General features: G+C 42.1%; 1 protein-coding gene across 5 annotated transcripts in view; it reads right to left on the minus strand.

Moving 5' to 3' along the window:
• LOC138615862 (caskin-1-like) overlaps positions 1 to 16,564 on the minus strand; it is a 40,172-nt gene extending 23,608 nt beyond the window's left edge. For 3 of the 5 annotated variants that reach the window (XM_069689729.1, XM_069689727.1, XM_069689726.1), the window contains exons 1-6: positions 15,966 to 16,564; positions 7,681 to 7,732; positions 5,882 to 5,979; positions 2,463 to 2,608; positions 2,151 to 2,246; positions 380 to 501 (exon numbers count right to left, since the gene is read on the minus strand). In XM_069689729.1, coding sequence (XP_069545830.1) covers positions 380 to 501; positions 2,151 to 2,246; positions 2,463 to 2,608; positions 5,882 to 5,979; positions 7,681 to 7,732; positions 15,966 to 16,059 — 608 coding nt within the window. In that variant the 5' untranslated portion in view covers positions 16,060 to 16,564. Of the gene's footprint in view, positions 1 to 379; positions 502 to 2,150; positions 2,247 to 2,462; positions 2,609 to 5,881; positions 5,980 to 7,680; positions 7,733 to 15,965 lie in introns of those variants that run through there. The other 2 variants (XM_069689730.1, XM_069689731.1) reach the window with 2 other exon arrangements.
• Positions 16,565 to 16,749: the final 185 nt, after the last annotated feature.

Raw genomic sequence — 16,749 nt, forward strand, 5'->3', positions numbered from 1 at the left:
ACGGTTTGTTTACGTGTGTGGTTGACTTTCTGGGAACTAAATGTAAAGGAAGTTTACCCCATTGACCATCATTAAGATGGATGAAAGTAAAGTTCTATCTTATCTGATCATTTTATGTGCTGGATATCTTGTTTGCAACGACCTCTCCAGCACATGGCAAAAAAAAAAAAAAAAAAAGACATCAATTGCCTCAAACACGTAAACAAACAGGCACTCGCTGATGAATGTGTCATCTCTAAAACAGGTAGCAGGTGGCTAATTTCCGTGTTCACTTTCATCCAGACTTGAAAACAAACATTTCAAATGATAAATGTGACAGAAAAGTAGGTGAGGTGGGAATGAAGACAGACAAACACTGAGAGGGGCTGACAGTTCAGACCGTATGACATCTATGTGTCCGTTCTTGGCAGCGAGATGCAGAGGTGACACTCCGTTGGGGTCGGTGGGTTTCGGTTCCAGCATGGCTGCGCACATGTTACTGCTGAGCAGTAGCTGGACCACCTAAACACACAGACAGACACACAGCTTAGCATTCACGTAGATCGTGGAGTCAAATGCATTAAAAGTTCCAAAAGTCTGCACCAAACTAGGTAAACAAGCTTTAATGTGTGCCGCTCCCTCTGTGTATAATCTTCTGCAAATTAGATTTAAAACGGCAAAACTTGGTCTCTGTGGACTGTGGATAATTGTTGCACTGTGTGTGCGCTCTCTTTTCTGATTTGAAACATTGAAATGTGTTTGCCTCATTAAAGGATCGTTTTAGATCATTGGTCCTATTAAGATTTAGGATTTTAGACATTATTTAGGTTATTTTAGGTTGCAGTTAAGCTGTTTCTAGGTTATATTGTCTTTATGTGAGATTTGTAGAAAACATTTTGCTCATGATTCTATAACTACAATTACATATCTTTTTCATTTAAATGTTTATTTTGTGTCGTCTGACTCAGGTTCCTTTTCTATAATTGGATGTTACTGCTGCTTATCTTCACTAGGAGACTCTTGAAAACCAGACTAAAGAAAGGCAGTGATATTTTGTCAATGCAGATCATGCAGCTTCTGCGTCTGACAAGTGAGGCCATAAAATGCAATAGATTTAAGGGCTGCTAGGGTTTGGCTTTAAAAAGGCTTTGTCTCCTTAGAGTCCCATTCAACTTCTTTCATGAGATAAAAAGTTAAGCGAGTCATTATGGTATCATTCACTGAAGTCACTCCTTCTTATTAGTTTTCTGGTGGTCCATTCTATCATTATTAGATATTAGGCTTATGATACCGGTGGGCAGGGTGTACGTAGCTTCCAGTTCAGAAAAATGAGGCCGATGCAGAAGTGCCTTAAACTGCGATACCACAGATTGCCGCTAGAGGTTGGCTCCAAAAGGCCTCCTGCTCCAGAGACTCCCATCCAACTAGTCTCGTAAAATTCCAGGTCAAGACATGTTTTACAAGGTGATTTTGGTTTTGCTAGCTAAAATCGCTCCTTTTGAAAATAATCCTGTCATTAATTAGACAATAAGCCTCGAAAAGCCATGTTTTTGGGGGCGTGTCTGTTCGATTGACAGATCTGTGGTGCAGTCAGGTTACTCCTATCGGTGGGCGGGGCGTGGAAATGTCGGGTTTCCAATCAGACCGAGCCAGATCCACCGTGCGCTCCTCCCCAGCTCGTCCAAATATGGTTACTACCGGCTCCAAACGGCTCGGATGGCGGCGGACAAAATCCGAACTCGAGGCTTCATTACGGCCGTTTACAAACCAATGGGTGACGTTACTGTTGGTTGCCGCTTGGTCAAGACTAAAAGATCTCAACAACTATTAGATGGATTACTAAAAAATTTGAGACGCTCACGATTCCCTTTAGGATACATTTTTACAACTTTGATGATCCCTACATTTTCATCTTGCGCTTTCATCAGATCGAAATGCTATTTTCTCTAATACTCGATGACACTCTTATCATCCTCAGCTGTACTTTGTATTTACAGTTTGCAGATATTAGCATGGCAACATGATAAACTAAGATGATGAACCTGGCCAACATTATAAAACCTCAAAGAGCTGTTACTATCGACTCTTTTCTTGTTGACCAAAGAGAGGATTTTCTCCTCAAGTAAAGATGAAATAAAAAATAAAAAAATCTGTTCGTCAAATGCACTCACTCCGACACGTCCAAATTCACACGCGAGGTCCAAGGGGGTTTTCCCGGCTGCGTCTGAGATACACGGGTTGGACTGGTGTTGTAGCAACATCTCCGACTGTAACACGCATAAATCTTACTGTCACATCTGAATTTCCTCGTTTGTAACAAACACATATCATGCATGCATCAACAGGCCCACAAAACAGATAAACACACACACAATGGGCTCACAGAAAGACACACAGAAAAAACGCCTACAGTAACCACACACATACACACACCCACACCCACACACACACACACACACGCGCACACACCCACACACAGTTACCCCATCATAGTGTCCATGCTGAGATGACAGGTGGAGAGGGATCTGTCCTTCATCTGACTGTCCGTTGACTGACGAGCCTGCCTTCAGCAGCATTTTCATTGGTTCAGTCTTCCCCTGCCATGCAGCATAATGCAGAGGACGCATTCCTACACGAAACACACACACACACACGCAAAGACAAACACACACAAAAACACACAGCCAAAGAAATGACAGCACAGTAAAACACAGACATACAAGACCCCACAAGGATGTGCACAGACACATACAGAAAACGAGAACATGAAGACACATGAACACATGCAAATACTTTTTTTTTTTTTTTTTTTTACAGACAAAACAGTTTGCTGTTCGACACCCAGCAGACAGAAATACCTCAGACTGTCTCAACATTTGACACAAACATCAGAAAACTCAATTATTAGCAAGTGTTCTCATTGCTAATTTACTCTATTGTGCTTCTCATGCTGGGAGAGCCAATTAAACCCTAAGTGCTGTGTCTGGAGTTGGAAATACAGATGTGTGACAGCTAAAGCAATTAGTGGATTGAGAGAAGATTAATCAGAAACTATACTGAAAATGGATTTATTTTAATGAATTAAAAACAATCTTCAAAATTCAAAAAAACATTGTTTTTTGTTTATGTCAGCCTTCTGTGATAAAGTAAATGAAAAATTGTTTGACTATTTGGACCGACAAGCAAAACATTCTGGGCACGCAGGACATTTTTGCTATTTTCTGACAATCTGTTGACTGAATGATTAATGGATGAATTGCCAAAACAATCAGTAGACTCACTGATAATTAGAACAGTAGTTAGTTGCAGCCCAGTGATTTTCTTATTTTTAATTAGTTTTTTAATGTTTACTATCTGCGTTACTGTAGCTCCAGCTTTAGGCACCGACTCAGTACCCTCCCTGGAAATGCAATCTTATTGTGGTTGACATTCTTGACCCTTTGGAAACCCTTCAAGTATTGTTTATGCCAGCATCATACTCGTGGGACATTTGCGACAAACAGCTTCCAGACAAAGGGCAAAAAAACCCTGTCAGCTTCTTAACATGGCCTAAGGGGAACTTTGGAGGGAACTGGACAACATAGTGTACTCCTGGAGCCATGCAGAAAATGCAAGGTGATGCCACGTCGCACTACACATAGTGCAAAAAAAAAACAGTGGAGTCATCATTGATGCCTCTAAGCAGAATACAATAACCACCACTTTGCAGCAGTGCCTGCAAGAAGCAATGAGCTTCTCATGGCAGCGACCCAAGACCCCCCCAGTCTTGATACCAGAGATGAGCCACGTCGTTGAGCTGAATAAAGAGGCCCTCCAGGCTCAGCTGGCATGAGGAAGGCCTGACTCAGAGGAGAGGTGCTGGCAGCAGAAAGAAGCGCAGCAGCTGCAAGAGTTACAGAATCTACAGCTTCCATATATGAAGAAATTGTCATGTCAAATTCCTTTTAAGCAGCCTTAAAGGTCTTCTTGATAGTGTCTCTGTGATTTGGATGGAGGACTGCAGACAAAGACTGACGTGAACTTACTCTAAAGAAATACTTTAATGGACACAGTCTCCTTTCAGGAGGTTTCTGTGCAAGAATCCTGGAAAAAGTTTCAAATTGTGATTAACATGTCACGTGAATTTGAGTCCGTGGCTTCAAATAACGATTAATTTCCTTATCAATTATTTTGTCGATTATGTTCTCGATCAATCAATTATTTGTTTGGTCTTTAACATATTAAAAAATATTGAAAAATAATGTCCAAAGCTGAAGGTTCAACCTAAAATGTCTTGTTTTGTCACGTCCACAATCTAAAGATATTCAGTTTATCATGGAGGATCATAGGACCCAGAAAATATTCCATTTTTTACAGGCATCACAAGGTCAAGTTCTTCACCAACAACAAGAAGGTTTTTTGGTTTTTTTTGCTTTTGGAAAATACCCTTAACTGCGTTCCCATGATTAACCTGGAAGAACTGCTGAATACATAGTTGTTTGCCCCCATTTCCTATTTATGATATTTTTAGACAGGATGAAAATTCTTGAAGCCGAGAGGATGTCCAGGTCAGTGAACTCCACTTATGGAACAAGCTGAGCACAACACTGAAATAAAGTTTGATGATTTTTATTTTTTTTTAGCACCGAAGCCATTTAAGGTCTTTTCAAAGGTCTGATTGTTTTAGTTGTTCCTCAGTGGATTTCTTTAGCTCTTTTTGTCTTAAAGTTTTCTGGGTGTTGCTTTCCCAAATTTTTGGTAAATTAAACAAATTATGTGAATTTGCATACTTGTATTGAAAATTGCACCAGATACGTATGCTTAAATCTTCCACACACAGGAAATACTCCTTTTATGCTTTCCTTTGTCATACATAACAGTAAATTAAAATATTTTGGGGTCTGGACTGTTGGCTAGACAAAAAGACGATTTAAAGATGATCTCTTGGACTGTGACATCATAATAAGTAATCGATTAATCGAGAAAATAATCTGCAAATTAATTCATAATTAAAATATTTGTTTAGCTGCAAAAAGCTCCACCGATTTGTCGCTATTTTGTCTGCCATGTGTGCTGGGCAGACAGAGTACAAAGAAAAAAATGTAAATGACGTTGGTGAATCAGAATCAGAACAGGGAAGTTGGCCGGAAAACCAAAAGAAAGTGCTGAAAGATGCGAAAAGGCTCAGTAGTGATGAGGATCTTTGGGTTCATCAATACGACAGACCACAAGTAGTAAACTGATCCAATGTTGATATAAAACTATTCATTGTGCCAGCTTAAATACTGACCTTTAAATTGGTGCATTGTGTAGCATAATGTGAGAATTGCACTGGACTGGAAGTGGAGGCACAAAGCCAAGGTTGCCCGTGCTCACCGTGACCTTTAGTTTGATACTGAAAGATTGATTTGAGGTTCCTCCAGCACCTCATTTGTGGACGTAGGGCCACCTCGTAAAGATATCTGCCAGCGCCTTTATTTAGAGACACACTGGGCACGACTGACTGGGAGAGCACAGACAGTAGGCCTACATCCTGGAGGGATTATAACTCCCATCTGCCCTGAGATTTCTTCTTCTACTTGAATCTGCCAATGTGGGATGGAGATATTCGCTGCTCTACTTCCACTTGGCTCTCAGTTCTGCAGCCGTGAAGCAGTCTTCCTCTGTTTTCCATTGTTTGCTGCGCAAACAAATCTGCCACTTCTCATAAGTACACACTACACCGAATTTCTTTTATTGCTTTTCCAACAAGCTCACCTTTCATTACATAAGCGGGTATTATTTGTCACGCAGGGGAAGCCGGAGATATGTTTGTTTTCATTTTTTGTTTTGTTTTTTTGAGCAGCTTTGTGTGTTTTGCGCCTGCTTTGTGGCAACATGGTGAGCTGAAGTGACAAGGTGAAAAATCTGTGTGACTTTTTACCTTTATTGTCTTTGATATCCACTGCTGCCTGGGCCTCCAGCAGCAGAGAGATCAGCTCCTTGTTACCACTCAGAGCAGCATGGTGCATTGGAGACAGCCTTCACACAGACACGGGTTATGTATAAAAATACACATATTCATATACGTAGTGTAAAACCTGAGCATAACTTTGCTGAATTAATCTTCGGCATACAGCTGCTCCGCCCCTCAGCTCTGTGTGAGCGACAGGAGGGGGGAAATGACCTACTTCCATTAATAAGCAATCTCTCTACCCCGGAGTCGAGCATACACACAGGGCATCTGTGTGTGTGTGTGTGTGTGTGTGTGTGTGTGTGTGTGTGTGTGTGTGTGTGTGTGTGTGTGTGTGTGTGTGTGTGTGTGTGTGTGTGTGTGTGTGTGTGTGTGTGTGTGTGTGTGTGTCTCTAATGGATCCCTGCCGAATATAAGAGCCAGGCCCTGGAGTCAAATCAACGACTCATCAGTCATTACACAAGGATTCCAATTATCTGATTCCAATCATCATAATAAAAAGATCTTTGTTATCTGATGGAGCCAAATGGAACCCAGTCGTAAACCAAGCATGTGCACACAAAAAGCTTAACCAATCATGAGTCTAAATATAGCCGAAATCCATTGTTGAGCATTCAGTGTAGATAAGTGAACATTTCTGAGCAAATTAAGAGCCACAGAATGCTGGCTTTGCTATAAGGTAATAATTACAGTCTTTAGATTTGAGCTTTTCAGCTGGCTTTACATCATAAGAACAGATTTAAGCAGGAATTAATGTGACTCGCAGCTAATAAAGGACTTTTTTTTTTCTTCCCTTTTTGCCTAGTTAGATGATCAAAACATGGATCAGCAACAGAATAAAGCCTGTGGGGTTTTAGGAGTTTTGTGTTTTGCTCAGATTAATTTATGTTTGGTGGATGTTTCCTGTGTCATGGTTCAAATATGTGATTTGTGTTTGAAGGACGATACGTAGACACCAGTGGTTCCCAGTGTTTCTTCACCTGTGACCCCTTAAAATGAGGCAAAGTCTAGCTGTAAGGTGACACGACCTCATAGGATCTACCTTTGTAAGACGTGAGCTAAAAACCGTTCAACCAAAAAGTGATATTTTTGATCTTTCTCAATTTAATTAATTCAGTTAATATATAATTTATATATGCATATAGATGCAAAATTATCCATTATTTCACGTAATCTCTGAAGCCAAGTGTTTGTATAGTTCATCTATTAAACCTCAAGGCGTTTATGTGGATGAAAAAAAAAACTTCTCAGAAAGGAAAAAAGTTCCTTTTGAAGTTATATTATATACATTGATGTGGTTAAGTATATTAATTACTACCAAACCATTAGGCCAGACTAAATAATTACTTTTAATACAAGTTTTCTTTTTGACCGTCCTCGAGTTGACTTCAAGTTTTATTTTCTGTAATCAGTAGTTCGGCAGCAAAAAGTAAAACTTGGCAAATACAGAAAAAAACCCACGTTACTTTCTTTTTTTCCGTTATGTTTATAAATATCTTGTAACCCCTGACATTTATCTTGGGGTCCTTCGGAGGGTCCTGACCTCCAGGTTGGGAACCACTGCCTAGATCTGATAAAAGAGCAGATCACATGTAACATTGATTCAAGGATTCAACTGTGTAGCTGTCATGTAATTATTATTTCTGTTAGGCCCCTGATAAAAGGAGAATGGGTTAATATGCAGGAGGGAAGGCGGGGAGTGCTGAAAGGAAAGAGGCGTGATGGAGCGATGGCGGCAGGTCGTGAGTTTAAAGAGTAGTTTCTCTCACCCATCTGCATCCTGGATGTTGACGTTCACTCGCTTTGCTGCTCCGAGGAGCTCTGAAAGAGAAACAAACAGTCACAACTTCAATTCAGTGATCAATCTATGTTCTGCCCTCTGTCCTGCACGTATTATAATATTTAATTACCATGCTTTCATACCGGTAAGCATTCAAAAACCACGAAGCTCTAATGAAGACTAAGAAAAGTCCTTTTCAACAAGAATATTCAAAAGCTCAATTTTTACTATTTTGAACATAAAAATTTCGGGGAGGCCAGCTGGAGTGAGAAGGCACTTAAATTTAGCATAAAAACTAAAAGCATGGGAGAACTGCTATCTGGCTGAGAAAAAGTAAACCACATAACCTCTTTTTCATTTTCACAAGTTGTATTTTTCTAAAGATTATATAAATACATTTTTTGAACTTCTCATTGCTAACGTCCTTTGCTTGAGACTTTAGCTTCACATTTAACACCCAACCATGAGAGTGATATTGATCCTCCCCTCTAACTCTTGGAAAAAGGTAAATTGGCAGATTTGCCGAGTATTCTTATAAGTCTCTTAATTTGAAAGTGATAGCAGGTCGAAGTGTGAAGAGTTTAGAATTTAATGCTTTCTTTGGTTCAAATTTGGATGTGAGTTTTTGTATTTATGCAGCAGACATCTTTGCTAATGGATGCATTTCATTGAGACCCGATTTATGTAAATCTTAAAATGTTACAGTCCATGTTAACCTCAAATTTAGTCTGCGGTTCAGCAAATTAAACTTTCTTTTGGGAATAATTTGCATTGAAGGAACCTCAGGAACGTTTCTTTTTTTTTTCTTTCTGATTGATGGTAGTTGTAAGGAATTAGCATTATTAGCCAATGTCATTATTTTTCCAATTAATAAATTGAATGTTTGGGATATAAAATGTCAGAAAATGTCCCGTTGCCTTTCCGCAGAGTCCAAGATGACCACTCTTGTTTTGTCTGACCAAAGATAATCATTTTATTATGATATTAAAGAGATAAAGGCAGAAAAATCACTTACTTACTGACAATTACTTGGTTAAAAAAATAGTTGATAAATTTCTTGTCAATGTTCAATCAAATAATGGATGTGTTGTTGCAGCTCTGGAGTAATTTGATCTCTCGGTTTATATATGCTTCTGTGCTAGTGATTACGTGATTGATCGTGAATGTTCAGGTGTGAGTGAGAGCGATAACGTCGGTCTTTGATGGATGCATCAGAAAGTTAAAGACAGCACACGGCTGGAAGGAGACACCAAAACTCACAAAATCCAACAAACCCTGTGAAGCGGGAGCAGAAAAAGCGTCTTGTTTGTCTCTCTGCCTTGACTTTTTTTTGTGTGTGTTTGGTCAAACCCTCATAATCCACAGGCCGTAATCTGTAGCTGTTCTGTAATCTGGGGAAAAGCTTCTCCCTCTCCCTGCAGCTCTATCTGCACTTCATCCCTTCATCCTGCTCTCACACTCTAATTTCCCCTGTAATTTGCTAAAGAGTGTGTGCTGATTGGTAGCTCTGCTGTTTCTGTTTACACTCTGCAGATGACATCATTTTCCTGCATGCATGTGTGCGTTTGTGTGTGATTGTGTGCACGTGCAGGTTCCCCCTTTTTCTATCTTGGATTAAAAATAAGAACCGCCCCTTCCCCCCCCAGCTGATGAATCAATGAGTGCAGATATCTGTGTCACCATCAGATATCACACAGCCACATGAACCCCCACCCAAACCACAGTCTTATGACAGGGCAACATCCGTAATTATTCTCCCAACTTTTTCTTTATGGATTATGCTTCTTTTGCTACACGACGCTGCTTGCACTCACACTCCAAACCAGGATTAATCAAATACTCAGATGCAGCTGACGAAGAGAGGGTATTACTCTACCCTCAAACAGCCTCTCTTTTGTTTTAGGAGCTTATTTAATTCATAACCCTCAGCCTAATTATATCAGTTGCTTGAATTTTGTTGCATTAAATTTTGAATTAATTTTATTTTCCTACCCTGACATGAACTGCTTGTTTGGGAGCCGATGGTGTCCTTGGACCGGAGTTCATATTTTTTTATGATAATTTTGGGTATTACACTGTAACTGAGCCCCGGTTGCCATGGTAACCACTCAATGTGCCATTCTCACAGACCGTCAATCACTTGGCAGGGATTACTATGATACTCTTTTGTTGAATCTCGCTCAAATTTGAACAATAGTTCTATGCAGAAATGATCTGACATTCATTTACATTTAATTTGAAACTCGTTTGTCTTAATGGAGAGTATCCAATCAGATTGTAGCTTCTGGCTGGAAAAGCAGCCTTGAACATAACAGATCAGATTCCTAAACCTCAGGAGAGGTGAAGTGGAGGGTTTCTCAGGGGTTCTCATTACAAGACATATTCTGAAGTCCTGTTTCCTTCACCTCTGACTTCGCCTGTCATTATGCATTTAGAGTTTCAATGTAACACATAGCCTAGAACAAATGCCAGCACTGGGATGTCGTTTCTATTTCTGTTTTCACACAATTGCAGACATATGTGAAAGTGACTTGAGTCAGGGTCACAATGTGCCCAACAGCCCAGGAAAGGTATGACATTTTTTCTCATAAAGTTCAGAATGACAGATAACATGCAGACGGTGTCATAAAAAACATAAACCTTTGCACAGTATATCTGTATATTGCGTTCCAGATTGAGCCACTTTCGATCTTTAGACTCTTATCCATTGTTTACCATTCATAGGACGATAGTTCACTTGGGTCAATATGGATCTGATGCACTGCTGGGTTAACTTCACTCAAGTAATCAGTTACAAGCAGTGATAGAAACTTTATAGAGAGCAACAGTAGCAGTAGTATAAATACCTCATTTTATTTTGAGTAAAGAACCCATTTCAGTATGAAAATAACACTTAGTAAAAAAAAAAAAAAAACTCCAGACACTTATATAAGGTTTTTCTTTTAAATCCATGCGTACCCCATGGTGTTGCATATGCAGACCAGTCTCCACCACACTTGTGCCAGCACTGGAGAATGGTTTGGCTGCAACTATATCATTCTGTTATAGTGGGAAAAAAGACCTGGCGAGTTTGTATCTCTTTAAACGAGCCACAATCGTCTTGGGCGGTGCTAAACCCAGGATGCAGCGACAGTGTCCTTTTAAAATAGAGTCGGTTGGGGGAACTTTGGTGGATAGTTTGCTCGTGTGGGGAGGTGAGCCCTGTCATTAAAAAGTCTAAATCCCTGCAGAAGACTGAAAAGAAGCGAGCAGGCCTGTCTTATGACGTGATCCGAATCTTCTGCAAAACTTGCCTTTTTCAGCGTGTAGGTTGCTGCTCTGAGATTTATTTATTTTTTTCTCTCGCTGCGATAGGGATTGTAAAAACAGTGACACAGACAGTGGACGATGAGGATTTTGATTGAAATATTCTGCTGACGGCAGGTTTATACCAACATCCTGTGAGTCAGACTACCCTCGGTATATAGTTTTGTTGCTTCCCTCCATTTTGACCCAGGGATTACTCGGGAACAGGCTTTTGACCACAGGAATGCCGCCTTTTGAAAGTTGCCAACATTTGGAGTTTTGGCGTTTCCGCCTCCTGAAGATTTATTACGTCAGATCACTGCTTTAAAAACATAGACTTTAACTCTTGTCTATTTAATTCAGAAAACTGAGAGGAGTGCCACGACAAGCGCCAAAGATGACACTGCACTTTTCTGTAGATAAAGGAAAGACAAATTAAGTTGAGTGGCCAAGATGGAGACTTTTTGGCTGCATGGTATCTTTAAAGAAAAAAGGTCTCTTTACCTCACAGCACATGAAATACTCAAAATATTTAACGAATGTCAGAGAAATATATGGTTACATTTTGATTTACTCTGCAATAGTAAGACTTTGCGAGTCACCAAAACTAAGCTATAAACAACGCCTTCTTGCCTATTACACTCATCACAAACATTTATGTCTGTACGACTACCAATAAAGAAGACAACATCTTCAAGGGAGGCACTCAGCAAAAAAGAAATTGTAGAACCATGACGGTTGATTATTTTCATCGTAGTCTGCAAATTATTTAAACAGTTAATGAATTGATCATTTTGACTACATAGCAATCTAAAATGCAAATCACAATTTCTCAGAACCGAAAGCAACTTTGTCCAACTAACAGCAAGAAACCTGAGACACCAGACTGCACCTGGTGCTTATTGTTTGCTCAGGACCAGTGAAACATAACTACACTGAGATTTCTAACCTTTCCTCTTTTTGGCCCGCAGCTCATTTTCTATAAGGTTAGGGTTAAAACACTTGTTGTTCTTTAGTCAAAAAAGCTGATGATAAGACATATATTCTCTCTGCTGGTCTACGACAGTACTATGTGTTTGCTTGATGGAAAGGGAAAAGCAACCTTTATAGTTCTGTCCATTACGGATTGCTATTCCCTGTGCCAAAAGATTTATCATTGTTCTTTGATCACCGATAGAGGCCATTTCATTGGTTCGCTACAATATAAGATACAATTATGATAAGGATACTTTCATATCTCCGAGATAAAGAGCTTTATTTCAACTGAGTCACAGATAAGAAAACCATTACCAAATGGCTCAGGAACATGCCTTACTTTGTGAGCAGGCATTTTCTTTTCATGTCATCTATTTTAAAGTGAACGTCTCTTTGTATGAAGGGATTCATTCAAACTCCAAAGAACCTTTTGTAACAAGACACTCAGTAGAAGTGAGTCGTACTCACATACACTCCTCCGGTTCCCTAAAATACTGACCAGAGCACCAAATGTGAATTAATCCAACAGTGAGAATAGTCCTCAGCAGATGCACCTTCTCTTCTGGTTCGAGAAATGTTCAGTGAAAACTACAGTTCCCTGCTATTTTAGGAAATAACAAAGGCTTTTAAAAAATATATAGCATACATTTGTGATAAATTCTTAAAGTTTTATGTCTTCAGCGGGAACCAACAGCCCCTTAAGCTGTTGGTCTTGTAATGGGATTTGTTGAAAAGAAGAAGAATAACACCGGCATTGTTCTGAAAGCCATTTAAATTACTTACATATTCTAAATGCTTAAAATGTCTTAATTATCAATACACAGTATTTTTTTTTAAATTGTGAAAATAGCCAAAATACATTCTTGGAAACAAGTTCAAGCTGTATGAAGTTTTAAATTTTTTTTATTTTAAAGATGCATTTAGAGTGAATATGGTTCGTTACAGAAAAAAACGTTTTCTGTAGACTAAGTGATCTTGTTGACACTTTCAGGACAAACCCATTCAGGCAGAGCTGCTTAAATTACTCTCGTTATCAAATGGAAAAATGATCATTTCCTTGTGTTACGGTGCGTGTGAAAAGTTTAGACACAACCAGTGATCAGAGAAGTTATTACGCCTGGTCAAAGAGTCCAGTCCAATGCTAACGGTAGCGGATCAAACTGAGGCTTCGAGTTGACGTAGATCAATATCTGCTTGAACGGCCCTTAAAGTGAAATTTCTGACTCTGAAAGTCGGAAAAACCTTCACCAACCCCGACGGCTGCTCAGCACATCAATGCCAGTAGCTACCGACAGCTGCGGTAATGCTGTTTGTTGGCACTTCTGTCCTATTTGCGGCTCAGTAAATCAGTCGTACTGTCTGACTCATATCTGTGGACATGTTGCTACGCAAAATATCACGTAATGCGTTTTCATCAACTGGTATTACCAACAACAAAATGGCTAACCGGGCTTTTCCGACATGTCGCACTGGAACGCAGTCAGCTCAGGTGTGATGTCATTCTCAGCTCCGACTTCCCACTTTCAGGCCACCGCCCATTTGGTTGACACTGGACAGAGCTCGGCCAGCTGTTTACCCCTGTTTGTTATGCTGGGTTCAAATGGGGTCGTGTTTACCACGTACACGAGTGGAGTCCGTAGGAACGGCGCCCTCTTGTGGTAGTGATGACGACGTTTTCCTTGAGCCTTGAGTTCGCGAGTTGCGACGCGTTTGCTGATTTTGACGGACCACTTGAACACTATACATACGGTGCACACGGCTTCCCATGTTGTGACCACGAGCTCACGAGTTCCGGTCGGACGCAGCGTGAATCTTTACGTTAAGCTAAGCCAGGCTAAGCGAAGCTACGCTAACTCAATGCTGCATATTTAGAGTCCCGAAATCTCTCTAATTCTTGGCAAGAGATCTAATGAACGTATCTCCCAAAATATTTAACTTTTTCTTTAATTATTTGGAGAAGTAAAGGGGTGACAGCTCTACTGTCGAACACTGACCAACAGGGTCTGCGTAGCCAAGTGTCCCCACATGGTCTTGTCCCCGCATGGTCTTGTCCACACATGGTCCTGTCCCCACTTCAATTCCTTTAATCCCCAACATCAATTTGTGACATTTTGAAAGAGCAAACAATCACCACAGCAACTCCCCCGGACCTGCCACACTGCTGCTCTGAACTTCATTAACATCCTATTAATAATACAAACACACTTGGGCACATGACTAACACTCAGTGTGTCAGGTGTGTTTCTGTGCATGCTTGTAATTGTGTGTTAGGGGTGACAGGATATGTGTGTGTGTGTGTGTGTGTGTGTGTGTGTGTGTGTGTGTGTGTGTGTGTGTGTGTGTGTGTGTGTGTGTGTGTGTGTGTGTGTGTGTGTGTGTGTGTGTGTGTGTGTGTGTGTGTTTGTGAAGGCAACAATCCTCCTGCAGAGAAACCTGGCTTCCTGTTTAATTATTCAAACTCAAACCTAGATTCTCACACCTATCGAGTCACACACACACACACACACACACACACACACACACACACACACACACACACACACACACACACACACACACACACACACACACACACACACACACACACACACAGCCTCCAACACACTGTTTAACCTCCCTCTAACACTTCCTGTCTCTTTACCTCCCTGCATCCATATCTCAATATTTCACTCCCTCTGTCCTGCACTCTTGCATGCGAGCCTTCCTCCTCACCCTCATCTCCCTCACCCACCACCCACCTCCCCCCTTCTCTTTGTCAGTGTGCAGTGGACTGAGCACTCAGAGCTGATCTGTTCTGGCATTTGAGGAGAAGCATTTTTCTTTTCCATGGCACTGCTGGAATGTTCAGAGGCAAACGTGCACACTCAAGAGTAGTTGGATAGGAGAGGAGAGGAGAGGAGAGGAGAGGAGAGGAGAGGAGAGGAGAGGAGAGGAGAGGAGAGGAGAGGAGAGGAGAGGAGAGGAGGAAACATTAGGGGAGAAAGAAAATATAAGAGGGAAAAGATGAAAAAGAGCAAAGAGGAAAATAGGGGAGAGGAACTAGGAGAGGAAAGGAAAAAAAAGAGGAGAGGAGGAGATAAGACGCAATGAGACAAGAGAAGACAACATGAAACAAGCAGAGGAGAGAAGGAAAGCAGAAAGGACAGGAGGAGGACAGAAAAGAGAAGAGGCGATGAGGAGAGCAATCGAGAGGAGAGGAATCGTGCCCTGTGGTGAAATGGGAGAGGAGGAGAGCAGTTTCTAGGCTGTAATTGAAATCTAATTATCACCTCAAGTCCCAGCTGATTCCATGTTAGGCACACATGCACGTCTGAGCGCTACATATGTGCGTGCACGCAGACGTATGCACGTGTGCACTTACAATCATCACATTAATAACATCTGGCGTCTTCACACACCAATAATCCCCCTGTCCCGAGAGCAGAGTCGAACCTTTGTGTACTTCCACCTCCTTCTCACACGCGCACACAGACATCATCTCGGGTGTGCACACATAGCCGGCACGTACACATTCACACACACACACACACACACACACATTTGTGCATTCATGTAGACACAAACACACAAATACTCAATTGTAGGAAATGGGGTGAGGAGCATTCTTGATTTCTAATTACATCCTGATGACTGTTCTCACACGTGCAACGTCATCACTATCACACACTCAACGTCATAGCACAAACACACACACACACACACACACACACACACACACACACACACACACACACACACACACACACACACACACACACACACACACACATATTCACACTCGTGCAAGCAGGAGAGCGCGTGAGCACACACACACAGTGCACCATTTAGGCTAAATGGCATCGCATCAGATTTGGCCTGCACTGTCCTGACCTGGTAATGACGGGTAGTGTAGTGTGTGTGTGTGTGTGTGTGTGTGTGTGTGTGTGTGTGTGTGTGTGTGTGTGTGTGTGTGTGTGTGTGTGTGTGTGTGTGTGTGTGTGTGTGACAGAGACAGGAGGATGGACAGATACTGACTGGCTTTTCCTGGCCGCGGTCTCTGTAGAAGCCGCTGAGCTGTCAGCAAGTCCTCGGTCTTCACGGCCTGGAGCAGCTCCTGGTCCTTCCCCATGTCCCCTCCGTCCCGCCTCGGTCCGGTCGGTCCCGCTCTCTTCCTCTGAGCGCCCCTCTCTCCTCCGTTAATCCGCTGCTACATCCTGCCGCCGCTCCCGGCCTCCCGCTGGAGCTGAGGCGCGGAGGGATGGATGCTGCCGGGACTGGAATGCACCGATTCGGCCAGGAGTCCAGCGCAAATCCCTCTCTCCGTCTCCTCCACGCAGCAGGGCTACGACCGACCCGCACCGACCGACTGACCGGACCTCGCGCTCTGTCGGGATGCTCTCCGGCCGCGCAGGAACACTCACGACAGATTCCACAGATTCTATCCGCGTGACGATTTCACCGGGTCTACGTGCGTGCCGTGCGTGAAAACGGTGGAGCTCGAGCGCCCTCCCGCACGGTGGGTCAAGCCCGCACCGCTGAAATCTGACGAGCCCTCAATCCGCAGAATAACACGCGCGGGTCGCTGATGTTGAACGTGTGACCGCTGTCTCCGCCGCTGTGCTGGACCAGCTCGCGCCAGATTCTGCGCGCGCACACGCACGGTCGCACACACGCACGCAGTCACAGCCACTTATGGTCTTACATAAACAAGAGCCACTTGTACGCGCGCCAATCCAGTTGTTGTAACCCCAGCCTACGTGCACGTGGGGTCACAAGTCAAGAGAGGTCGCTTGAGATTGTAATATTTATGGAGGCTACT

The sequence above is a fragment of the Brachyistius frenatus genome, unplaced genomic scaffold (assembly GCF_029030835.1).
Source record: "Brachyistius frenatus isolate BFR_SWC_R1_liver_20210118 unplaced genomic scaffold, ASM2903083v1 Contig_7, whole genome shotgun sequence".
In the NCBI taxonomy this organism is placed as follows: domain Eukaryota; kingdom Metazoa; phylum Chordata; class Actinopteri; family Embiotocidae; genus Brachyistius; species Brachyistius frenatus.